This window comes from Eublepharis macularius, chromosome 1 (genome assembly GCF_028583425.1).
Source record: "Eublepharis macularius isolate TG4126 chromosome 1, MPM_Emac_v1.0, whole genome shotgun sequence".
Lineage (NCBI taxonomy): Eukaryota > Metazoa > Chordata > Lepidosauria > Squamata > Eublepharidae > Eublepharis > Eublepharis macularius.
The window spans coordinates 112,532,660-112,559,555 of NC_072790.1; the positions used below are offsets into that span (position 1 = coordinate 112,532,660).

At 42.2% G+C, this 26,896-nt stretch overlaps 1 protein-coding gene across 1 annotated transcript in view; it reads right to left on the bottom strand.

Moving 5' to 3' along the window:
• Positions 1-20,107: 20,107 nt before the first annotated feature.
• The window catches only part of LOC129324506 (vesicular inhibitory amino acid transporter-like), a 35,016-nt gene continuing 28,227 nt past the window's right edge, over positions 20,108-26,896 (bottom strand). Inside the window, exon 3 of the mRNA XM_054971807.1 lies at positions 20,108-21,259. Within this exon, the coding sequence (XP_054827782.1) occupies positions 20,108-21,259 (1,152 nt within the window). The remainder of the gene's footprint in view (positions 21,260-26,896) is intronic.

A 26,896-nucleotide genomic window follows, 5' to 3' on the forward strand; every position in this document is an offset into this window, starting at 1 on the left:
TTTTTAAAGTTTTATAGCTAATGAACAGGAATACTGAAAACTGAAACTTGATTTAGAATTTTGTAGATAGGCATCAGTCTATTATTTGAAGCGCAGATAACATGCCTTATAGTTTCCATTTTCCCATGCCCATTTTTTCCTTCAAAATAGCTGCTTAGAATAAAATGAGTTTTTTGGTGTGCAGTTCAACATTCAGCTCAGATAATGTATTGCATGGTAATCAGGGAGAACATTTAATAAAAGCATTGGGTCTCAAGAATTGCCTTTCAATATCTTCTCCTGACTGAAATCCTCTTATCAGTAATCAGGGGAGGGACCACATATATCATTATCAAAGAAGGGAAAATAAGGACTTAGGTGGTAGTTTGGAAAATCATTCTCAATGTGAAGAAAACAATCCTAGAACTTTATTGTGAACTGTAAGAATTCTGGTTGCTATTCCAGAAGTACTCTAAACAATAGGTTTGGATTGCATTATTAAAATATATTAGGATGTAATGAGGTGTCATTATATTGATAGAATCTCTTGTGCATCTTCATGCAGAGGGACCTGGCTGCCACCATGGGTGCCTAGACAAAGATTCCATCTTGTCCCTTCACGTGACCTTGATCCAAACCAAATATTGTAACAAAACATGCTGTTACCACAAATCTATAATAATAAAAGGATCTGCATATCTGTCCAGTTGTGACATTATATGATATAACATGAAGCTTAATGTCAACAATAGCAAAGTAGAATTCACAAAGAGATATTAGAGGTTTCACCAATACAACATCAACAACAATCACTATCTACTGCTTGAACAGTGCTTAAAATTTAATTAAAGAATGGAAAGAAGGGAATGGGAAAGAAGTTCTAACTTCTGTTCTACATTTATCTACATCTACTAAGGCTGGCTAGGCAGACAAAACTATGGAGCTTGGTGGAACGAAACAAAGAGTGAAATCATCGTCTGCTGGAGACAATGAGCTTGTTAGCAGGCTGCATCCTCCTGGCCATTATTGTAGCAGCCATCACTCCAGTGGTGGTGAATATTTGATTCTGCTCTGGTGGAGTAAAGTTTGCAGAGAGGTGCAGCAAGCAGATAGAGGCACTGTTATTTACTCTGCCTTCCCTGTACCTTTAGAGGCTGCAGTAAAATAAACTGAAATGCATATGCTGAATGTAGCATGACTCTGGCTTCATATGGCCTTAAACTGATTTACGCCCCCTGAATTTTGCCCCCCTCCTCCTTCCTGGCCCTGTTTGCCCCCCACCCAGTGTTTAATTTTTTTTAACGTAAAAGTCTTGCTGCCATTTAACCAACTTTTTAACATAGTCCAAAATCCCCAGATTCATTTGGGATTGTGTGGATGCATATACTGGAAATCTTATACTTTAGGGGACATCAACACAACTTGCTCAAATATTACCTTGTATCTAAGTAATGAGTCTGATTTTGGAACCAAGTAATTAGATTAATCAGATCATGAACTGGACAGTAATTACTCCACTGTCTTTATAAATGCATATCTAGGAACTAAAGAACAGATTGCTTTTGTTTCATTGGTTAAAAGAGCTTCATTATCTTATATACTAATAGCAAAGTGGTCCTAATCTGAGGAAACATTAGCCATGAATGGACAAGATAGATCTTCCTTTACATTTGAAAAATGCCCCAGGTTTGCAGAAAAATCTGATACTTTAAAAAAAAAAAAGATAAAAGGAGCACCTGTAGCTTTAACCAGACATCCTCAGTGGCTGTTGTTTGACAACCACAGTAGTTTAGCCAATATTCCAGGCTTGGTTTCTGCCAGGAAAAGGCAGAAGGGTGATGCAGGGCCCTTTCCAGAGCTGTTTTGGCCTTTGAGGGAGGGCTCTTTGAGGTGAAGCCCAGAAGCAACCACCAGGTGACTCGATAACATATGACTTGCATGACTCACACAGGCCGGGCTGCTTGCTACTGTTCGACAGCAACTCTTCCCCCCTCCCCCCACCGCCAGTGAGATGTAGTTGTTGGCTTCAGAGCAGGTTCTAATTGCCACTCTGGGGTGGAAAATCACTGGGTTAATTTGATCTGTTCTCAGCCTAACCTTTTTTTTTTTTATCGTATTTGTATTCCGCCCTCCCCGTGAGCAGGCTCAGGGTGGATAACAGCATTAAGAACATTTAAAAGCATTCCATATAAAACATTTAAAAGCATTCCATATAAAACATTTAAAAGCATCATACAAAAATATAAAAAATAGCAGCACTCTTTTTCCTGATGGTGGCAACACAGTTAATAACAAATAATGCAACAGTACAAGTGAACATAGCATCAGCTTAAGAACAGTGGTGGGCAGCTCTCATAGGGAGGGGGGGGTAGATGTTGTATCCTCCAGCCAGCAGAGGCCCAGCCTCAGCCATAAGCCTGGCGGAACAACTCTGTCTTACAGGCCCAGCAGAAAGATAGTAGATGCTGCCGGGCCCTGGTCTCAGTAGACAGAGCGTTCCACCAGGTAGGAGCCAGGACTGAGAAAGCTCTGGTTCTAGTCGAGGCCAGGCGGGCCTCCTTGGAGCCAGGGACTGATAACAGTTTCTTTCCTCCTGATTGGAGGGTCCTCTGGGGAATATATGGGGAGAGACGGCCCCTATACGGTATGCTGGCCCCAGTCCGCACAGGGCCTTATAGGTCAATACCAAGACCTTGTACCTGATCCGATACTCCACTGGCAACCAATGCAGCTTGCATAATATTGGTGTAATATGCGCCCTATTTGGTGCTTTCATAATGATGCATGCCGCTGCATTTTGCACCAGCTGTAATCTTCGGGTCAGGCTCAAGAGTAGGCCCACGTAGAGCGAGTTACAGTAACCTACCTCTAAGGGTTGCTGTGAGGATAATAAGGAGGCAAGGAGAATGATGTAAGTTGCTTTGAGTCTTCATTGTGAAGAAATGCAGTCTATAAATACAGTAAATTAAGAAAGGGATGTACTAAAAGGAATGACAGGATTGTTCATTGAAAATAATGGGAGAGGCTTGAATGACCTTTGGAAATAAAGGGAACCAAGAATGCTCATTTACTTGCATGGGCTCCAATGAAACACATTACAGAAAAAAAAAAAAGTTGCAAAGAAAATGTGGAGTGTATTTTGAAGGAAGGTCCCTGGGCCCAGATAGACAATTCAGGGACTGGAATGACAGGCCCCTGAGTGCAATGATGGCCCCTGGGTGTAGCAGAAGGGGTCTGGGATTGGAATGACAGGGGCTCTGGGACTGGAATGACAGGCCCCTGAGTGGAATGACGGCCCCTGGGTGTGACATAAGGGGTCGGGGACAAGAATGACATCCTCCTGAGTGGAATGACAGACCCTGGGTATAGCAGAAGCTCTCTGGAATGACAAGCCTCTGAGAGGAATGTGGGCCTGTGAGTGTATTAGAAGGGCTCTGGGACTGGAATGAGAGGCTCCAGAGTGCAATAACAGCCTCTGGGTGTATCAGAAGGGCACAGGGACTGGAATGACAGGCCCTTGGGTGGAATGACAGCCCCTGAGTCTGACGTAAGGGCTCTAGGATGGGAATGACATGCCCCTGAGTGGAATGACAGACTGTGAGTGTAGAAGACAGGGTCTGGGACTGGAATGACAGGCCCTGCAGTGGAATGACAGCTCCTGGGTGTGATGGAAAAGCTCTGGGACTGGAATGAGAGGCCCCTGAGTTGAATGACAGCCCCTGAGTTTGACAGAAGGGCTCTGGGACTTTAATGACAGGCCACTCAGTGGAATGATGGCCCCTAGGTGTATCAGAAGGGTTCTGTGACAGGAAAGACATGCTATTGAGTGGAATGACGGCCCTTGGGTGTGACAAAAGAGCTCTGGGACTGGAATGAAAGGCTTCTAACAGGAATGATCACCTCTGGATGTGACAGAAGGCCTCTGGGACTGGAATGAAAGGCTCCTAACTGGAATGACTGCCCCTGGGCGTGCCAGAAGGGCTCTGGGACTGGAATGAAAGTCCCCTGAGTAGAAGCCCCCTGGGTGTGACAGAAGCGCTCCGGGACTGGAATGATGGGTCTCTCAGTGGAATGATGGCCCCTGGGTGTGACAGAAGGGCTCTGGGACTGAAATGAAAGCCCCCTAACTGGAATGACGGCCCCTGGGTGTGACAGAAGGGGTTTGGGACTGGAATGAAAGGCCCCTGAGTAGAATAATGGCCCTGATTTGGTAGCCAAGGTGCTGGTACAAGATGGCGCCCTCTGGGTGTGACAGAAGTGTTCTGAGACTGGAATGAAAAGCCCCTCGGGAATGAAGGCACCTGAGTGTGACAGAAGGGCTCTGGGATGGGAATGACAGGCCCCTCAGGGGAATGACGGCCCCTGGGTGTGACAGAAGGGCTCTGGGACTGGAATGAAAGGCCCCTGAGTAGAATAATGGCCCCTGGATGTGACAGAAGGGCTCTGGGACTGGAACGACAGGCCCCTTAGTAGAATGACAGCCTCAGTATTTTAGAAATGAAAACTCTGAACTGGCACGTTTCTTAGCCCTTTCCCTGCCAAAATGCTCCTGGAACACCACGGGACGGAACAGGCATTAAAGAAATGCCAGTACCCCAAAAAACAGTGGGAAGCATTACAGACAGCAACCGCGACTCGGGGCCTCTGGCCTGTGTCCAGTGGGCAGGGCCCCGGGGAGTGGTGCAGCCACGACCCATCTCTGTCTCTCTGTCTCTGGGGATGGGGATGGGGATGGAGATTTTTTTTAAAGAAAAGATTTTTGGCAACTTTTTCTACATGCAAATCTTAAAACTTTTGTGGTACAAAGTTGTAATGTTATAAAATTGTAAAAATGTCATAAAATTGTAAGTTTACTAACATTCCAACTCAAATATGTATATAGATAAGTCAAACAGTATAGCTTCTATAATCATTCATATTAGGCATAAGTATTAAACATAACTTTTAAACATTACTATTAAACATTAAGTAAAAAGTATTAAGTAAAATCCTCTATGGGGGTGGGGATGGGTTGAAGGTTTTATCTTAAATCCTGAGCAGTTGAAAACCTTCAAGTGAGAACTTTAAATGGGTTTCTCTGTTTTAGAGAAACTGTTTGTCTCTGTTTTAGAGAAACTGCCTCTGGCCCACGTCCAGCGGGGGCAGGGCACCCCAGGGAGCCTTTCTTTCACACCCAGGGGCTGTCATTCAACCATGGGGCCTGTAATTCCAGTCCCAGACCCCTTCTGATACACCCAGAGGCCGTCATTCCACTCAGAGGCTTGTCCTTCCAGAGAGCTTCTGCTACACCCAGGGTCTGTCACTCCACTCAGGGGGCTGTCATTCTTGTCCCAGAGCCCTTATGTGATACCAAGGGGCCATCCTTCCACTCAGGGGCGTGTCATTCCAGTCCCAGAGTGCTCCTGCTATACCCAGGGTCTGTCATTCTAGTCAGGGGGCTATCATTCCCATCCCAGACCCCTTCTATTACACCCAGGGGCCATCATTGCACTCACGGGGCTGTCATTCCAGTCCCTGAATAGTCTATCTGGGCCCAAGGACCTTCCTTCAAAATACACTCCACATTTTCTTTGCAACTTTTTTTTGCTGTAATGTGTTTCAATCAAGCCCATGCACATAAACGGGCATTCTTGGTTCCCTTTATTTCCAATGGGCATTCAAGCCTCTCCCATTATTTTCAGTGGGCAATCCTGTCATTCCTTTTAATACATCCCATTAAGAAATATAGGTGAAGATGGCGGGTAGATAAAAGGTAAGTTGTTTAGAGGTTTCGAAGGACAGAAAGACATAGGGAAAGGTGAGCATATGGAGGTTGCCAGTAGGAGGGAAAGAGGAAATAGTGGGGAGGGTGATCATACAAGTAACCACTGCAAGTCCTCCATGCAACTGGGTTCAGGTCAGCCAGCGCCATACAACTGGGCCATAGAGTAGAGGCTTCTCGGGTAGAGGGGGAAAGGTGAAGACTGCGGGGGGGGGTAGGCAAAGGTGGGTGGGAAAGAGAGAAGGAAGCAGGAAAAGGGGAAGAGGCTAGGAGGACAGGAAAAGGAAAGAGGACATGGTAGGGGAGGGGGAAATGAGAAGCCCTCTGCAAGTTCTTGTGGTCCCAGCTTGTTCATTCTAAGAGAGAACTTGAAAGACCTAGGCCTGTCAATGGGGAAGCAAAATGGGGCCATAGACAATTTAGGGATTTCTGCTTACCTTGTGGATATAAAAAAGCCTAGGTGACTCCTTTCCCGGTCATGCTTCAGGAGACATGGAAAGTTAGAGGTTCCTGGAAGTTCTTTAAAGGGAAAAACAGAAAATAAACAGGAGGGGGACTGGTCTGAATAACAGTGCAATCCTATGCAGAGTTACTCCAGTCTAAGCCCATTGAAGTCAATAGGCTTAGACTAGAGTAACTCTGCATAGGATTGCACTGTAAATCTCTCTATTTTAGTTTTTAAATTTTTTTTGTTTTTTTAATCTTTTTTCTTTTACCTTTTCCCCTTTTTAATTTTTTTTCCTTTCCCCCCCTTTTTCCCCTGTAAATCTCTTAAGAGCTCATGTTATCCAAGAGGAGCAGGAGAGTAAGATTATGAGGAATGTGTTCCCTGCCCTAAGGACAGGATGTAATAAACTTTAAGGGCTTTGGTTTGGGAATGCAGTTAGTGAGGAGGACTGGAGGAAGTAATCTGTCAATCCTAATTAATCCTCTTGTTCTTTTGCTGGTATAACATGCAGTCATTGCTACAGCTACAATCCAGCTCCTGTCAGACTTGTGGTTGACCATAAAGAAAAGGATATTAGTGTTTTCTAGAGTGAATATAGTTTCTTTAAAGAAGAAGTTTTAGCTCCCTTGAGAATCATTTTATAGGAAAAGGGGTATCTAAAGCGTGCTTGCTAGCACTGATCATTTATCTTGTTTTCATATGCATACTTTAGTGTGGAATATGAAATGATGGTAGTGTTTAATTCTGCTTAATCATAAAAGACATTTTAACAATGCAAACACATCTATGGTGACTCAAGCTCACACAGTGCATTGCAGTATTGATCTGAAAACGTAAACCATTTTCTTAATTTTTACAGAGTAATGCATTATTTTTAAAAGCCTGTTAGGCCAACCACAGGAAGAAATAAAAGTTTATATGGAAATGATTTTGTAGCTATTTCCATTAAAAACAACCCTATTAACTCCAGTTTACACTTTTATACCATTAACCCATATTGAGCTATTATTTTTATTTAGCATATTAGTGTACAAGTGTAACCTGCTGGTCCTTAATGAGTGTTTTATTTATTGTGTATGTATCTAGCTAAGTCCTCTTTCCTGCACATAAAAAAGGAAACTATGGGGGGGGGGTGTTAAATGAGTCACTGGGGTGAGAAATCTATTGTCTTTTCATTTCAGACTGATTGTGCACTTGGATTTTGAAAAGACTGAAATTCTGAAGAATAAAAGAGAGCAGCATTAACTAAAATCCTGCAACTTCCTTGAAAAATGTTTGTTGATATACCAGCTTGTTGATTCTACACTGAATCCCTAATTAGCATTGTTTGTTCAGTTTTTATGCACCATCTAGATGTTGTTGTAGTTGACACATTGCATTCCAGTATTTTCAGTGGAGGTTTCCGCCTTTTTCATACATGATTTTAATGATTTTAAAAAATTAAAATGTGATCACAATGCCAGGCTAACCCATATGGACAGTCAAAGAGCAATTGTAACATCTCAGGACTACTGTCATTTCACATTTTCAGTCCTTCTTTTTCCTTACAGCATGAGTGACTTTCTCTTCTCCTATGGGCTGACCGGTAATTTGGCATTCATGAAGCAGTTAAGTATTATCAGCTGTTATTATAAATGTAAATAATATTTTGGATTTTGTCAAAATTTCTGTTTTATCTTTAAGCAGTAAGCAGATGCCTTTCTTCCAGTATTTGCAGGTTAAAAGTTTTATATAATCGAAGTTAAGAAATCTGACAGATTTTGAAAAATTAGCAATAGCTGGAGAAAGAAATAGTTTTTCTAAAGTATATCATCTCTTGTTAGTAAGACATGGGCATGAACAGCATTACAAACAGAAAAAACCCACGAACAGCCTAATCTGCTGTTCTCGAACAAGCTGTTCGTGAGGCCCCATCCTAAACGAACAGGTGGTCGTTAAAAGCCTTGTTCGTTGCCTTCGACAGCCATTCGGCAAGCCAGACAGTCTGGCAACTGCTGCAATCAATCCCCTTGGCAACTGGAGGCAAGGAGGGACTGAACTCTGTCTGAACTCCTTCTGGCTTTAACCCTTCAAAGTACTTCCTGCAGAAAATCCCGTTTTTGCCAGTGTGAAGAGAAAATGACAGCCAACGGGGAGACCCGTGAATCATGCCTTTCCCGGGGTGCAATCTCTCTGAAACTTGGAGGGTCTTCAGAGGACAGTGAGGACTATGTCCACTGCAAATTTGGTGGGTATTGGACATTGGGAAGGTCAGTTTGTCGGGTGTTTAAAGGGCCCTGCTCCTTGCATGTGGCAGGAAAGGGCCCTTTAAACTATCAGCTGGCAGGCAGCAGGGGGGAATCCCCCCCTGCCACCTGCCAGCTGATAGTTTAAAGGGATCTTTAAAGGGCCAGGTAAGTGGGTTTGAGGGGAGGGGGGGCTAAGTGGGGTTGGGGTTCTGGCCCCCATGAACAACGAACATGTCTGGGAACAGTTCATGTTCGTCCATGTTTGGTGTTTGTTGTTCGTGGATGGCACCGAACAATGAACAGGGTGGCTGTTGTGGGTTTTCCGGGCTGTATTGCTGTGGTCTTGGCATTGTAGTTCCGGCAATACAGCCCGGAAAACCCACAACAGCCATCGTTCTCTGGCCGTGAAAGCCTTCGACAATACAATGAACAGGGTGTTCAGGTCTTTTTTCCCGTTCGTGCCCATATCTACTTGTTAGATCTAGATAGAAATCAGGAGAAAATTTTTGTAAAGATGTGGAATTGTTGTGGGCTCTGATTCCTTGGAGGATGAGGACTTTGTGGAGGACGATAGGGGAGAGTGTATTCCAAGCTCCTCAGGAGTCAGGCACATGGAGGACCAGTAGGGAGTGGAACAGCAGGAACCCTTGCCAGAGCAGGCTGAGGAATCCAGGGCAGAATCAGAGACAGAAGCTGTTCCCTTACCCGAGCCAGCAGTTGAGACCAGGGCAACATCCCCACCCAGCTCCCCTGAACCTGAGAGGCAGCGTAGGGTGCAGCAGCGTCTTGCTGCACAGGAAAGGAGATGGAGTGCAAGGCTTCAGGCACTCAAACAGTGGCGTAGTGACCGTGAGTCCTAGCAGGATGCAGCACTGCCTTGGAGGTGATTGCTCTTAAGCCAGGACACCCTTTCCCTCATTGCAGAAGCACCTGTGCACTACTGTGACCCATCTCTGCTCTATCGGCTCTGACCTTTTGGACTTGGCTCTCTGGACTATGGTCCCTGCTTTGTTCCCTGGTCGGCTTCGTTAAACTCCAGAGTTTAGTGAGGCTTGTGTCGGACTCCCCGCCCGCATTCCAGCACAGGAATAGGGATTTGTAATCTGTAAGTGAACCTGTATTGTTGATATCAGTGCTGAAAAATGGCTTAAATGTTTCAATATATCTTATGGCTAAAAAGAATATGATCAAAATGTTTTAACAGTGGCATCTAACTCTTCAGAAATTAGCTAAAATTAACAAAGGGGCTAAAGGTGATTATTGGATTTACAGACTTGATGATTTCAGACTTTATACATATGTGGTAGAAATGCAGTAAAGCAGAAGAAGATTGAAAAATGAGTTATTTCTCAAGGAATAAGTAAGGAGTTACGTTTATTTTCTAAATGTTTCTTCTTGTACTATGCAGACTTTTCAAAGATACTCAGTATTCTTTTAAATCCCATAATCTATGCAAGATTAGTCTTTGCTAGAAACTGGAAAAGGAATATAATCTCAAATAAAAATGATTGGTTGGAGAAAAATGTGTACAGCCGAGTAAACTAACCTGTATATTGTATGGTAAAAAGTTAGGTAAGTTTGATAAATGGAATATTATTTTGACTAGGCTAGTGAATTGAATTTAATAGCATTTATATGACTTGTTTAATGATTATAGAATTGTAGATGAATTTGTAAAGCTCTGGGTCTTAATTTATTTTTACTGAATAGTTCAACAACAACTTGTTGATCTTTGATTCATTTCCTTTGTCTCACTAATTTCTGGACTCAGTCCATTTTTTAGGGAGATTTAATTGGCTGCAGCTAGGGATACCAGCCCCCTGCTAGAGTGGGGATCCCTCGCCTCCAGCTACCATCTCCCATCTCTGCTCACTGGCCTGCAGGGGTGTGTGGAGGCTTGCAGGTGCATGCATGCTCTGCAGACTTCCAATGATGTCACAGCCTATTTAAACCAGAAGTGATGTTATCAGAAGCTCATATTGCACATATGCAAAAGAAGAAAAGTGGCGCCCCACACCAGGAGCTTACACAATCCCCTCAATTTTAATGTAGGGGATCTGGCAACCCTGCTTGCAGCACATTCTAAGGGCTTTCCACTGATTTGTGGATTTTAGGATTTATTGTAAACTATGATGTTGGATTGTGAATATAGAAAGATTTTACAAAAATATTGTTGTTGTAAATGTGTATATGTGTTGTCTTTTTGTATGGAAACTGTGTTGAATCTCAAGGGAACAAATGCATCTAATAAATAAATATTTATTTTGTTATTTGTTATGATCATATTATAATTGATTTTTTTTTTAAAAAAATGAGCAATTACTTTGGCTAGCTATAAACAACCTGGACTTTATTCCCTGTTCCCTCCCTAGAGAAAAAAACCTGGTAATTAACCTTTGGATCTTAAATGCTGGGAAAGAACCAGCAAGTCCCAAGAGACCAGGAAACAATTAATTGAAAACAAAGCAGCAAAAGAGAAATTGCAGGAACAATCAGGACTTTTGCTGAACATGATTGACTACCAAACAAACATCCAGTAGACATCTTGCTACTGGGGATGGATTTAGTGGGGGTATAGTGGTTTATCATATAGACCTGTTCACACACATACTCCTGCTTGTACTTCTGTTTGTAAGAAAGAGCCAACACATACGTTGACTTTGCAAATGAAACTGAGGACCAGTACCAGGATAAATGAGGGGTTTGCATCACATGCTGTGCATTAGTTGATTGTAACATGAAAATTATTTAATGCACCTAAAAGCTCACCCAAACACTGTATACAGATTGTGCGTGTTCACTGTAAATTGTGACCAGGGCTGAAGAGTTGTGTGGAATCCTCATTTCATTTTTGCTTGCAGCTTATTGTGGAAAAAGAATGACAGAGCAACACAAAAAAGCTTTAGTGTGCACCCCAAGACAGTTGATGCTTGTATTAAAAAACCCAGACCTGGAATATATTAAAAAGTATATTAATCTGGGCAGAGTATATCAATCACAGAGAGAATGTGATGGGTGTTTGGAGCGTGCTGGCTGGTGTGTGTGAGAGAAAATAACAAACTTACACTTAGCTTAGGTTTAGAAAAGAAATAAGAGTTCTTTATTATAGGAACGCCATACTCTGATAGGAAAGAGGAGAGATGGATTCCTATCTACTTATCTAGTTTAAGGATGGGCATGAATTGCAGGACAAGTCCTGTGTCCATGGTGTAAGATGGTGAGAAGAGATAATTGTGGGACAAAGGGAGGAAGAGAAGGATGAGGAGGAAGTCCTGAGATGAGCAATCTACACATCAAAGGATAGTTCAGGGCAGTAAGAGTAAACAGATAGACCTTTCTATCTTTCCTGAGGAAAGGGACAGCATTAAATCCTCCTAACACCCCCTCTTGCTGTTGCTTGTATCAGTCTATTAGATTTATCTTGTCTTGTAGAGTCTGAAAGCGAACTCTTGGTAGTAGCTTGGTAAGGAGGGCAGCAGTTATCTCTGTGGATGAACAGATGAATTGACCTGCTAAGGTTTGTTCCTAGAAATATGGCTTCTGCCTTCATCACATGAAAAGGGTATTGCAAATGTGGCAGAGCAAACAAGTCACTATTTACCCCAAAGTAAAGGACTCCTATGCTATTGTTCATTTAGTGCCATGGATCCAAATATAAATACAGAGTTACAATGAACTATCTTATGTTATCTTAAGCAGGGCTTTTTTTCAGGGGGAACACAGGGGAACGGAGTTCCGGAACCTCTTGAAAATGGTCACATGGCTGGTGGCCCCGCCCCCTGATCGCCAGACAGAGGGGAGTTTAGATTGACCTCTGCGCCGGCAATCTAAACTCCCCTCTGTCTGGAGATCAGGGGGCGGGGCCACCAGCCATGTGACCATTTTCTCTGAGGGCAACCCACTGAGTTCCACCACCTCTTTTCCCAGAAAAAAAGCCCTGATCTTAAGGTTATGCTGTCTGGCTTGAACACTGGGTCTCATCTTTTAATATGTTTAGGGAACATACAAGTTTTAAAACTCTGGAACAATTGAGTGCTACTTGCAATATTTTCTCTAGCTGCTTTACAATTATTTTCCCCTTTTGAAACTATCCATTCCCCAGAACGATTGCAGTCTCCAGTGGTATCAGATGTTCTTGCAATTACAGCATATTTAGAATAGTAACTATTGCCACAGCAGTCTTTAGGTTGGTCTCCCTAGTTGTGCCTAAATATTGCAACTGCTGCTTGAGTGTTCTACAACTGGCAGGTTTCCACTGATGTTCAGCAGTGTCTTGTCCATAGTGCCACCTGGCTTTTTCATGGTCCATTATTTACCCACAGTAGGAACCTATTGGCCTTTAGAAGGTTATGCTGTGCCAGCAAGTATAGAAAACTTTTGCTGTCTAGGCTGTTTCTGCTTCTTTTTCTTCCTCTGACCAGTGCACCTCAGCTGTCATTGCTTGTTTCAACTCATTTTTTGTTATCCCTAGGTATGTCATCTGGCCAATTTTAAACCAACCATACCAGATTTTTTTCTTTTGTTTTGTGGTACTTTTTAAAAAAGTTTAGCCCATCACAATTTAAAGTGTGTGTAAATAAATTTATTTAAACCAATGGTGGTGGCATCACTCTCTGTGCTATTGCTCAGTATTTGCCTGGAATGTTTTTGATGTCTTTATTTGCCTCATGCAAATAGTCTTAGAAATTAGGTGCCCTTTAATAAGGCTCAGTGCCCAGCATTGAGCTCATCATCAGATTCTTGTCCGTATGCCTTATCTGATGAATAGTGGGATGCTAAGAGATGGCCTTCTCTATGCTGATGCTATGGCTCAGGATTCCCTTTCCAAGGGAATCCTCTTGTCCCATCTTTGTTGATATTCCACCATATGCTGCACAGTCTTTTTTTCAGAAGCCCTTTCCTGACTATGCTGTTGGTTACTGGTTATGTGCTTGCCCTGTGTATTTGATTATGTTGCTTTTAATTATATTTAATTATACTGATAGTATATTGGATGGTAGCTGGGTTAATTTACCACAATTTTTTTTTTAGTCTTTTAGGTGCTACTGGAGTCTTGCTCTCTTCTACTGGGTTAATTTAAATTGTATTTGTTTTTTCATTGTTTTTCTACTTTACTTTTCCTTTACTTTACTTTATTTGGTATTTAGTACGCCCTCCCCGCAAGCGGTCTCAGGACGGGGTACAGCATTCATAAAATACATAATTATATAAATACAGTTAAAATCATATTATAAAATCATAACTCCGATGGCCTATTGCACATTCCTGCCCTCAAATACAAAGAGGGAGACACCTGGATGGATGGGATGCCATTGAATAGGAGAAGGCAACGGGAGGCTCAATGACGGTCCTAATACTGGCCTCAACCATATGCCCAGCGGAACATCTCCATCTTGCAGGCCCGCCAAAATGATACCAGATCTTGGCAAGCCTGGGTGTCTTCAGACAGAGAGTTCCACCAGGTTGGGGCAAGGACTAAAAAAACCCTGGCCCTGGTTGAGGCGAAATGAGCCTCCCTGGGGCCAGGGATCACCAGCAAGTTCTTACCTGCTGAACAAAGTGCTCTCCGGGATACATACAGGGAGAGATGGTCCCTCAGGTATGCTGGTCCCAGTCCGTTTAGGGCTTTAAAGGTCAACACCAACATCTTGAAATGGACCCAGAACTCCACGGGAAGCCAGTGAAGCTGCTGCAAAACTGGTGTAATACATGACCTGAATGGAACGTCCATCAGGACCTGAGCAGCAGCATTCTGGACCCGCTGTAGTTTCCAGGTCAGACCCAAGGGTAGCCCTGCGTAGAGGGAGTTACAGTAATCTAGCCTAGAGGTGACTGTTGCATGGATCACTGTGGTTAGGTACTGGACTGAAAGATAGGGGGCAAATTGCCTAGCCTGCTATAGTTGGAAAAAAGTTGTCCGGGCCACAGATGTGACCTGAGCCTCCATAGATAAGGAGGAATCCAGGATCACTCCAACACTCCTGACTGAGGAGGTAGGCACCAACGAGGCCCCCTCAAAGGCTGGAAGACAAATCCCCGTATCCTGCAGCCCATGGCCCAAATACAGGACCTCTGTCTTCGCAGGGTTCAGCTTCAGTCTGCTCTGCTTCACCCAACCAAATACTGCCTCCAAGGCTCTCAACAGGACGTCCGGGGCCAATTCAGGTCGGCCACCTATCAACAGATATAACGGTGTCATCCGCATACTGGTGACAACCCAGTCCAAAACTCCACACTAACTGGGCGAGAAGGCACATATAAAGGTTGAACAACAGGGGACAGAGTATTGCCCCCTGCGGAACACCGCACATCAATGGCTGGTGCGTGGACACTCTCTTCCCCAGCACTACCCTCTTTGTTTAACATCTCTGAAACTTTTCAATCTCTGGCCATTCTAATTCCAGGCAAACATAAAGTGTATTGCTTTTAAATCATCATTCCTTTCTCCTCTCAGGAAAAATCATACTGTAGGTCTCTTGTTAGATATCATTTTATGTTGCGTTATGCTTTCTTACTTCCCATAGTATCACTCACTTTTACCCCTTGTAGGCCAATTTTACTATGATTCTTAATTTAACTGATAATGATTAATTGAGCCACTGACAGCAAGAGGTCTTGCTTCAGCTGCTTTCATGGCTCTGTTGATGACTGAAGAAGCAATACAGGATATATCATCACTATGGATAAAGCTTCCATTTGTGGATGCTTGGCTTGTTAGTTTAAATTCATATATCACCTAACAAATGTGGTTGGCACTTTCCGTTGTCTGTACACTTATTACTCCATTAACATGTGAAACACAAAGGAGAATCCTGTGAGAAGTCACTAGTTCAGTAGCCCAATCCAGTCAGGGCTGGTGGTGTTTAGATGGAATGTCCCACATATTCATGTCATTTGTTGTAAAGGTTCTTTAAACCATGGGAGTACAGATGAAGCGAAACACTGTTCTGGATATTATTTGGATAATAAATAATTCATAAGTTTTTCAGAACTGCTGAGGTTATTTGCTTTAGTTCCCCCCTTATCTGTGTAGTTGTTTATTACCTTGAGGACAGATTTGTAGATTTGTGTGGGAGCTTAGCATGCACACAATGGGAGACTCTGCTGGCACAAGGTAAGAACCAGGTCCCCCCTCCTGCCAGGAAGGTAGAGGGACCTGGCAACCCTACTTAGGAGGCATCTCATTTTTCCCCTCCTTTCTGTTTCTTCTTTCCCTTCCTTGAAAGCCCTCATGTCTTCTCCCCTTTTCCTGCTTCTCCTTTCTACCCATGAACCAATTTAGCTTTATCTCCCCCATCCTCCTCCCTTCCCTACTGCTCCCAGGAAAAAATTGGCTGAGTTCTGCAGTGCAGAGAACTATACAGAGGAAGAGATAGGTGTGACACTAGATGCAAGCAACTTTGTCAGCTACTGGCTGCGATTCCATGAGAAGCCATTGAATCTGTGGAGTTATTGTTGGGGGTGGGACAGGTGGCAAGAATCTGCTAATGAACATTGTGGATGGGAGACCAGGTCTCCCCTGCTTCTTTGGTTAACCATGAGTGGATGAGGGAGAAGAAAGGAGCCAACAAATGCAGAAGCAACAGAATACTTGGATCAGTATTACTAAATCTGCTGATCTTCAGTGTTACCATTTGAACTGTTAGAGAGTGAGAGCCCATGAAAACCCAGAAAGAAAAATGTATGAAATCTTTCTGGGCTTTCAAGTGAATTGCAGCTCCCATAATCACTAACAATAGTAGATTTGTTTCTCACAGTGGAATGGATGGGGAGATCAGCAGATGGAACAGACTGGCATGTAGTCCAGTGCCCCCTTGCCTGTGATCACCTGTGGGTCCTCTAAGGGAGAAATGTGGCTAGTTGCCTGGGAAATCAAAACAGAAAAACAAGGTCTACCTTGCCTTCCATACCCATCTGTGGTGATTGGCTGGCATAGCTCTGTGTTGATTTCTCCGACTGGAAGGAATACATGTGACCGGTTGCTCAGAAAAAAATCATAGAAAAACATCTCACCTTCCATGTGCCCTCCTTGGGGCTTTGGTGATTGGCTGGGACAGCTTTGTACTTTGTTATCACATTGAAAGGGATAAATATGGTTGGTTGCCTTAGGAAAAAAATAGAAAAATATCCTGCAATAACCAAGAATTGCCTGCATGCTATTGTGATGAAGTAGCACTCAAAAACATTCAAAATTGAAAAATATCATAGAATGTTTAGGGAGGTGTTTCCATGACTACCAAGCAGCCCGGACCAGCATTTCCATTCCAAGGAGTCACAAGGCCCCCAAACAGCTATTTTTGTAATTTTTACATCTTGGGAATTTTGTTATGCACACCGCTGCTGCTCACTGATGTTCAACAGTAGCCACCCCATGAAAGCCACTATAGTGATTAGAGCTCAGATTAGGATCTAGGAGACTCTGGTTTGAGTCTCGAGTCTGCACTTCGGGCCAGTCACACATTCTCAACCTAACCTACTTCACAGAGTTGTTGTGAGGATAAAATGGAGAAGAATAGTATAAGCTGGGATCCCATTATGGAGAAAAGGGGGGGGGTCTAAATGAAGTTAACTATCAATATACTCAAATATGTGAGGAGGGCAGATAAAAGGTAGGTAGGTAGGTAGGTTGGTAGGAAGGACAGAAAGAAGCAGGGAAAGGTGAGAATATGGAGGTTTCCAGGAGGAGGGAAAGAAATAGTATGGGGAAGGGGACACGGGAAAGTGAGGTGTCTTCTGCAAGTCTTTGTGGGTTCCTCCTCAATATGCTACTGTGCCTGGCAGCTGCCACTGTACAACTGAGCCACAGTTTTCCAGGTAGAGGCTGCCAAGGGAAGGGAAAGAGGGAAAGCTGAAGACAGGGAGGCAGAAAGGTAGTTTGGCTCGTGGTTGCGAAGGAGAGAAGGAAACAGGAAAAGGAGGGGTTATGGGGGTTGAGGGGGAGGGTTTAATGAGATGCCCTTTGCAAGTCCCTGCGAATCCTCTGATTGTCATTAATATTCCTAGGAATATGAAGGCAATTGGGTATTAACACTTAACGCTTTCTGAACTACACTCAAAGTAAGCGTACACAACTCTTATGAATTCATGTTCTCTACCTAATCAATGTACACAAGAAAAATTAAAAGAAATTCTAAGCCTTTTACTCAATGTTGACAACTTTGTTTAATTGTACATTTGTAATTATTCAACAGATTAATCTTGAGAAGTCATGCAAATCAGAAGCAGCATTGCTAAGAAATACAAAGGCAAATTCTGCATTTTGAAATTATGATTTGGCATTCAAGTCTGGGATTCAGCCTCTGTTGACATGCACATTTTTATTATGACTCAGTACCAGTTTGTATGAAAGAGTTAGTAATGATAATTTAACTTTTTGTCTTTCAAATAATTATTCTAATTACCTAACCTATGATAGATTTGGCATAAGAAGACACTAAGTATTCATTAAACTACTTTATCTAGACTGTTTTCTATCATAATGGATTATCACTAATGTGAAATACATTCTGATGCCTATTCTTTTTAATAAGCTTATATCTTTTAAAACTAAAGTCTATTGTACAGGATGTTAATTATGTGTCTGCTTATTGAAGTTGATTTACCTTATTCCAGCTTTCAATTTTCTCAGATAACATAAAAAGAAATTTTAAAAATCTCTGCAATAAGAAAGAAAATTAATTGCGTATTAACTTCTTCATGACACCATTGAGGTTCCTACCAGAGTACAGGATAATTGCATTCCAGAAACAATACTCTTACAAATGCAGACACTGAGAAAACAGCTGTCAAAAATTGTTGTTCCAGAGTTCCCGGCTACAGCGCTGTCTTGATGTCTTGCGTTCTCTCCATGCCTCTGACTTATCAAGCTTCTCCCTATTAAAAAAAGAGTATTGGTACTGAACATATTTAGGTCACAGTCCAAGGCTTGGACCCTAAGCAGTGGAAGCAGAGCTGAGTTAGATGAAGGCAATTTCTCCCTCTTACTATTGCCTTCTGTGCTCCCTGACATGGTGCTCCTGCAGGTTAGAGGTCCTGAAAAATAGGGAGAAGCTTGACACTTCAGAGGGGGGGGGGAATGCATTTGCACAGAGCAAACTAGGAATCTGCAGCAGGAGGGGGAAATTGGCAAAAACTTCCCTTCTTTTCTCCACAGACAGCAAAGCTGTTCTGTCAGAGGAGCTAGTGCTGTGCCAATCTGACAGCACCTTAAGATTCAAACCTAGGAATAACTTTGTCATTGTTTTGCACTGTGCTTCAGATCTTAACAGTCACTGTATATTGGGTATCAGGAATAAATGTATGAGGCATTGGGAACAGTTAGTATAATTATTTAGTTCACTGTTTGATGTTGAATAATCGATACTCTCATTATATATTTGATGGAAACATTAATGCCAAACATGATTTATAAAATTATCAGTTGATACGGTTTCTGTGTCCTTATGGGCATCATTTGAAAAGCAAACTGTAGAGAATTTATCCTGCACAAACTATGATTTAGGATATTTTCTGTGATGACTCTAAGAATCTACACCATCAGAATGGCAACACATTATCAGGCTAACAGAAGTATAAGCTAGACTGACAGACCCCTTCTTTCAGTCTAGAATGGACTTATTGATGATAGTGAATCTGTTCTGCTGTGATATTCCACAGAAAATTGTAAGGCTAGAAATCAGGGCAGGGGGAGACTTTTTTGCCCAGAAACAAGGCCAAGATTTCAGTAAAGAGATAAGAAACAAATGCTTTTGGGCCTAATTACATGTTATATGCAAATGGCATGTATTCAGACCTTGACAGCGCTTATTTTTTCTCAGGAAAGGCCACATCAGGAAAGGAAGATTTGTACTGGAGAACCAGTGTAAGTGTTTGCGTGTTTGTGTAGGTAACCCTTTCCCTGCCAACTACTTTTTGCTCCAAATTAGCTCCTCAGGTTTCCTCTATGAAATTAATATATTTGCCTTAATGGGGGGGGTACATCTGGAGATGAAAAGTGGCAGGTAGAGCAACTATTAAGCACTCCCTGTCACTTTGTTTCAAATCACCTACTCTAAAACCAGCTTTGTCTGGTTTTAAAATGAGCAATTTGAGATGGGCTACATATATTTTCACTTAGCCTGTGATACCCCCCCCCCCAAAGAGAAAAGGACTTGCCATGGCTATTTCATACGCATTTATAGTCCTCACCCTGGCAAGTGTACAATATGAGTAGGCATCCTGGGGCAGGTGGCACAGGCAAGGGGAGTTTGTGTCATTCCTGGACTGGGGCATAAGAACTTTCAGCCTTACTATGCCATAGAGCCATGTTTGTATTTTTGCTTGCTTTTTCTGTATTGCTCCTTTTCCCTGCAACTGACTAGGAGCAAGTCAGCTCAAAATATAGAAAGGTGCATATGCACCATAAGCTCTCATAATTTGAATTTGTCTTGTGGCACACTCATCAACAAGTCTGTCTCTTCCAGTATATGATATCTCTGCATTCCTTTGGGGGAATTCACTTGTCCTAAGCAAAATTACACTCTTCTAAGTCCACTGATGTCAATAAACTTGGCATGATATAACTCTATTTAGGATGACAATGTAAATCACTCACTGTTCTGAATATGAAGTCAGTTGTCAAAACATCTGCGTGCATACATGGAGACATCAAGACAAACACTTAATTTTGTATATTACTTGGAAGCAATCATGTTACTTTTGCCCTAATGCTTTAAGTAGACCTTTTATGGAACACACCAGACCAGCTAAGCTGCAGAAAATGCCCAGCATAAACACAGAAATGTCTGCACATTTCTCAAAGAACATTAACTTTTTCCATTTAAGCTTCAAGTGGAAAAGAGATGGAAGGAGGAAAGTCATTGCAGCACCTGTTACACTGCCAGTTAAACCCATCAGCAGGGCAAAGTGGGGCACAAACATGGCCATCAACAGAGTTAACAAAAGGATTGAACTTTTGAAAATCATAGCAAGCAATGGCAATTCGGAACTGGATTTCTGCCCCTGGAATACACAAGTGTGCAAGATTTCTGTCACTGCAAAGAAAGGCAATGGGTAAGACAAGAGAGCCTTTGTTAAGAGGCACAAATTCACTAAAGTCTGTAAAGATGATGGTAGGTTGTCAGTAATTACCTCCTTTGTTTCTTCACCCCATGTCAGGAAGGCAGTCAGTGCAAAGGATGTCTTTAAGACACAAGCCAAGAAGTGAGTCCAATTCAACATGGATCTGCACTCACTAGGGGTTTTCATACTTCCTTCCAAGGTAGGGAGAAATATTTGTGATGTGTAACTGAAAATGATCACTCCTACTGAAATCAAGAAGTCCTCAAATTCTGTGGAGAGGCTGAAACTTGTCCAGGACCACCGATGTGTTTGGGTCAGACAGTAAGTTATCACTGCAAAGATAATAACAAAATGGACCAAGGAGCAGAGGAAACTAAGCTGGGAAACAAGTTTGAGGGTTTTGATAAACACACAAGGCAGCAGGGCTACAAATGCAATCACTGACCACATTTTCTCAGTCACTGGTAGAGCTGGAAAGCTATGTGACAGCAAGTTCCCACTAACAACCAGATACAAAATGCACGTCATGATCAGTTCCATCACTTGGGTCACATTGACAACTCTGCCACCAAGTTTCGGAAATAGCTCTCTGCAGCAGGCATTTGCAATGTCTTCATATGTGCCTCTCACTCTTATGAGCTGCCCATCTTCATTTTCTTCATACAGGCAAGCGATTAGAATTTTGCCAGTGTAGCAGCAGAAAACTGCAGCCAGGATAATAAGAACCAGCCCGCTGTATCCACTGTGGAGTAGAGCATATGGCAGACCTAGAACAAAAATCCCCTAGAGACAAAAATAGAGAAGACAAAAACCCCCGAAGCAAAATGTTTACTAGAAACAACCCTTTCAAACCTGCAGCTGTTGGTGGCTACCTTTTGCTAATTGCATGGACGGATCACTGTTACATTAACCTGTCTCTGTAAATAATAGGTGGCAAAAATGTGTATATTCATGATGAATGAAGTTAGCACTAAAAAAATAACTACTGGCAGATGCACAGAAATCCAGATAAGCTAGGAAATTGAAGACAAGCAAACTATGGAGACAAACTCTTATTAAATATTAAGTGCTGGTGTGATTGTGAGCATAATTTAAAAGGCTGCAGAGCAGTTATTTAGTCAATGTGCATATTAATGTTCAATAGTGGTTCAATAATGATGAAATCAAAAAGGTTTAGCTTTCTCTACACAATGTGTATAAGTAGGAAGATGGCACTTCTAGCAGTAATGATGGATCTAAGGAGAAACGATATACATTTTTGTCATATTCCCTCTCCTTTCTGCATCCTCCAGAGACATGAAAAGTGGAAGTCTTTATCTCACCCTCATGACTAGGTACTATGTATGTCGTCTCTGCTCCTTAGGTATGCAACTACAAACAGTTCATTCATTTAGAAAAAGTATACGCTGCACCTCTACTGACCTGCTAGATGTCTTGAAGTTAAATGCAGAAGACAAGTATAAATTTCTTGGGGCTACACAACTATTCAATTGCATGAAAATGGAGTAGCAATATTCCAAGATGTGGGGAATCTTAGAGGACTATGAATTAGAGACAATTCCCAGTTTTGAAGCATTAAAAAAAATAACAATTATATTGCAACTGGGGGAGGGGCTCCATTTTGGCTTGGTGCCAATTCTGCTGTATACCTAGAATAATGTTTGACCATTCCATGTTCAGCGTAGCTAACAAAACTTCTGTTTTATGAAATCCTGTTTAAGAAATAAAACCTTTATTGTCTAGATTTTCCGCAGATGTTTTGTGATTGGCTGCACTGTGCAAAAGAAAACCAGAAATACTTACATGAAATTTAAATATTATTACACCTCTAATGTTTTTCTAAAATATAAACAAAAAGCATGAGCTACCATTCAAATGAAAGTCTTCCATGCACGGTGTGTTTTTCTTATTACCATTTAATTCACATTAGTACAGAAACCAGAATCCACTTGAACAATAGCTGTGGATAAAAAAAAGATTCAATTTCAGATAAACAGTCCTCATCGACATTTTCCATTTTCATATAACAAAGCTTTAAACTGTACTGTGGACATCAGTCATACTCTTGTCAGTGTTTCTCATTTCATAAAAGGCAATTGAAAGAGAGAAAAAGAGGAGAAAATTATTTATGTAGTTAAGTTATCCTTATTAGATTAATGTCTTAACAGCATGAGAACAACTGCAGGGGGTTAGTTTGTTACCATCTAGCCTGCTGTTCTTCCAGAGATTGTCTCCATCTTGAATTTCAAGAGAAAAACAGTACAATCCTAAACAGAATTACATCCTTTTAAATCTGCTGAACTCAGTGAGTTTAGAAAAGTGTGACTTTTGATAGGATGGCACTGTAAATAGTTTTGATTGGAAAGAGGTCATGATGGATAGGAAGAATTTCCTGCCAGAACTGTAAAGCAACATTGCCTCAATTTGGTTCAGGCTTTTCTTCTTATGGGCATCAGCAGAATATGCTACTGTAATGTGCCCCATGTTGGACAGCCCTTGAGGATGACTTGGAAGCTTCAACTAATATAGAACCAGTAATTAGTCCAGGTGAGCCTGATCTCATCAGATCTCAGAAGCTAAGCAGGGTCGGCCTTGGTTAGTAATCAGATGGGAGACCTCCAACGAAGACCAGGGTTGCAGAGGCAGGCAATGACAAACCACCTCTGTTAGTGTCCTGCCATGAAAATCCCACAAGGGGTCGCCATAAGTTAACTCTGACTTGACAGCACTCTCCACCACCACCAATTTGGGAGGCAAGGACATATTCAACACATAACAGCAAGTGATCGGATTGCCAGTTTCCTGCCAAATCAAGATGCTGGCTATTTATGACCTGGGAGCTGTGTAACTCAAAGGCCACCTCTCCAGTTATAAGCTCAGCTGCTAACTGTATTTTGCAAAGCGGTCCCTGCCCTGTGTACCCTCACTCCACGAGGTGAAAAAATTAATAGTAAGGAGTAGGGCTTTGACTGCAGATGCTCCATGGCTGTGGTTTACCTCTCTAGTGAAGTTATAGCTGATCTGTTTATCTGCCTTTTTAGGGCTGCTAAGGACCATCACAGTCGCTGGTTAAAAATACCTTTTGGGCCTCCTTTAAATATTTAAGGAACATTTAAAGAACACTAAATTAAGAAGAAAGGGGAAAGGGGGTCTTTTGGTGAGAAAGTAAAACCAGTGGTATTTATTTCTTCATGACTCCCTGTCAGCATGGCAAACTACATGGTGAAGGGGATATATGTATAAGACAGAAGACCAGGAAAAGGCCTTTTTAGGACTTCAGATTCTCTCACTTGAACTGTTTACTTAACTAGAAAACAGAGAGTGCACTTTTACTGGAGGACAGTGTTTGTTAATGGTAAATACAGGGTTAAAGTGGGTGATCTTCAGCTTTTCTCTTGCTTTTGCCTAAGAGTAAAACAAGATAGGTAGACTATCTGCCTTCTTTTATTCCCAGAAGTGGGGTATATGGCTTTAAGAGCCATGGGACCAGTTTGCCTCAGCCCACCTTAACCCAGATGTGGCACAAGGCAACATTGGTGGGGGAACTATTAGGGTCAGCCAATCAGCAGGAGCTACTTACCATGCTGTGCCACGCCCAGTGTTACCTGCCTCCCCCGACAGGCTGCAAGGTTCAAGAGGTGATGCTCAGCACCAAGGGCACTCCTTCACAGCACCACCCAGCCGCATGGCCTGAGATGGCCTGTTCTGGACATTCCCTCCATCACTGTGATGGCTCTGGATGTTTGCTGATTATCCCTACCTATCTGAGAGAGCTGCAGAGAGCTGTGACTAGCCCAAGGTCACCCAGCTGGCTTCAAGTGGAGGAGTGGGGAATCAAACCCAACTCTCCAGATTAGAGTCCCGCTGCTCTTAACCACTACACCAAACTGGCTCTCAGTTTGGATGTAACAACTACTTCTTCCAAAAGAAGACTATTGATTGGACACCATGGTTTTCAGTGGCAGTTGCTGTGGATAAAGGGATGAAAATAAAGAGGAAGGCTGGGGTCTGGCCAGAAGTGCCACAGTATTCCATGAGGGATATGATGTTTGTGAGCTAACAAAAGTGACAGCTAGTTTGCACTGCATCATATGAGAAGGCAAGAAGACATCTTATGGGAGGGAGGCTGAGAAGCCTACCACAGTTCTCTAAACTCTTCCCTCCCCCATGGACTGCTTTGTACTACCATCTTGTGCTGGAATGCTGTTGCTCTGGTTACATTTATGGTAATAGCAAATCTCCCCTGCATAAAATATACTTGGTGTGGTCTTCCTGAACCATGTAGGGTGCCAGAGCAAGGGGATAAGGAACAGATTTGTACCAGTGTGTGAAATTAGTGCTTGTGCTATGAGCCACTATTTCTCAGTATCAGGACAATAGTAAAACAAGGATACAAAAAGCAGAGATTAGAAGAAAATATTCAATGGATTTAAATCCCCAGAGTTTACCCACAACACAGGCATACTATAAAAACAAAGCACACGTCTGCAAAGGTTAGCTCCCATTAACCTTTCTCACTTTTTGCTGTGGTAAGGCAAATGCAATGTATTTTTATAATCCTAAATGTTTTGCAGCTACATGGTCAAGTGTATCTACAGACCTGACTGAGACCAAAATTAAAAGAATAAAAATTCCCAGGAGTCTCTGTGAAGGAACAAGGGGTTATTCTATGAACTCTGAAAAAAGTGCCTTTTCAAACTTATTCTTTTTGTGTTCTTGTAGGAAATGTATTGTCCTAGTACTTATATAAACACATAACACTGGGAGCTTATTTGAAGCACTGTGAGTGTAAGAACTTTTCATATTTATAAAAATGGATAACTTGTCAAGATTCTGGCAGTCATTTCTGTCCAGAATTAGCATGCCATTGGCATTTTATATATTATAAAGCACCATTACCAAAAGTTCTTGGTTTGAAAAGTGTTTTCTTTTCTTCTTGCTTGTTTTATTTTTATGTTCAGAAAACATTTGTATTGCAGAATGTTGCCTGAAGTTAGACTCCATTCTTTTGTTTGTTTTTAATAGGGAGAAAACCATGCTTGGTAACTGGGAGCCTTGAAATACTTCCTGAGAAAAGAAACCTCAAAATATTGTTATTTTGAATTCATTTGCTTTTCTCCACATAATCGTACATTTTCTGGCTGGTTTTGCCAAGAATATAACACCTTTTCCCAATGCTCTTTGAAAGTGCTGGCCTTGAATGATTGTAATTTACCTGTTTCAAGCTCACAGACCTGTACAAATTAATTCATTGCCTGCAGCAGCAAAATGTAGGGGGGGAATAATATTTCCATCCATTAATGAACCCTAAATTCCAGAAAATGAATTCTGTAAATTTGGATTTCCTGTATCGAGCACAGGGTTGGATAAGATGGCATATAAGGCCTATTCTTGCTAGGAAGCAATTTGGGCCAGGTGAAGATGTTTTGGAGGGTTTTTTTTGTTTTGATAAAGGATGCTGAGAGGCAAGCCACTTCTGGGTTTTCAGTAGGTATGGATCGGCTGCGTACTTAATGGCCCAGCCATTGCGTACTAGTAGAAGAAGGTTTGTTGTTATTGGAGAGGTGAAATGATACCAGTTACTTAACTGGAAAAAAGGAGCAGTACTGACATGGAACAACCCCTGATGGACAACACTAACATCAGCACATCATGACTATAGTCCTGGTCTATGGTATGGCTTCTCTGTGGATACCATAATTTTGAATGTGGGGTGGGGAGTTATTAGTGACGCTAGCAGCCATCTTACCTGGAGCAGGATGTTTGATGGATGCACTATTTTGGTGCAGATGGGAGATGGCAGATAGGGGGGTGGGATTGATCAAAAATGGCCAGTATTAGGCAAGGATGCTCACTGACTCCACTGATGATGCAAGGGCCCCCTACTCTCCCCACCTCTACACTAATATTGTGCAATACCGGATCCATGAGGCATAAAACTGCATGTCTCTCCAGAATGTTACAGAAAGAGAAAATTGCATAATAGAGACAGTTGAAAAAAAATGTGAAGTGTTTGCCCCAACTAATTCTGGCTGCTTATTTGGTCCTCCACCAGACCTGCACAGGTGGAAGAGGAGGAGGGGTGGCTATTATCTTCTGTGAATCTTTCAACTTTTGCAAGTTCCCAATGAAAACTATGACTGGCATCCATTATATACTCTTTACATTAGGAACTAAGGATAGATTGACCATACTGTTTGTTTAATGGCTCCCTAGTTTCCTGGAAGGAACCCTGTCTGAGTTCTCAGAGGTACTCTTGGGCATGAAGCAGGACACAACTAGACTAATTATTTTGGAGGACCTCAGTGCTGAGGATACCTTGCCGGGGCCAACACAGAATTTTATACCTTCTTACACTGCCCACGGCCTCTCTGAAATCATGATGGGCCAAGCATATGAAAGAGGTCACACCTTGTACTT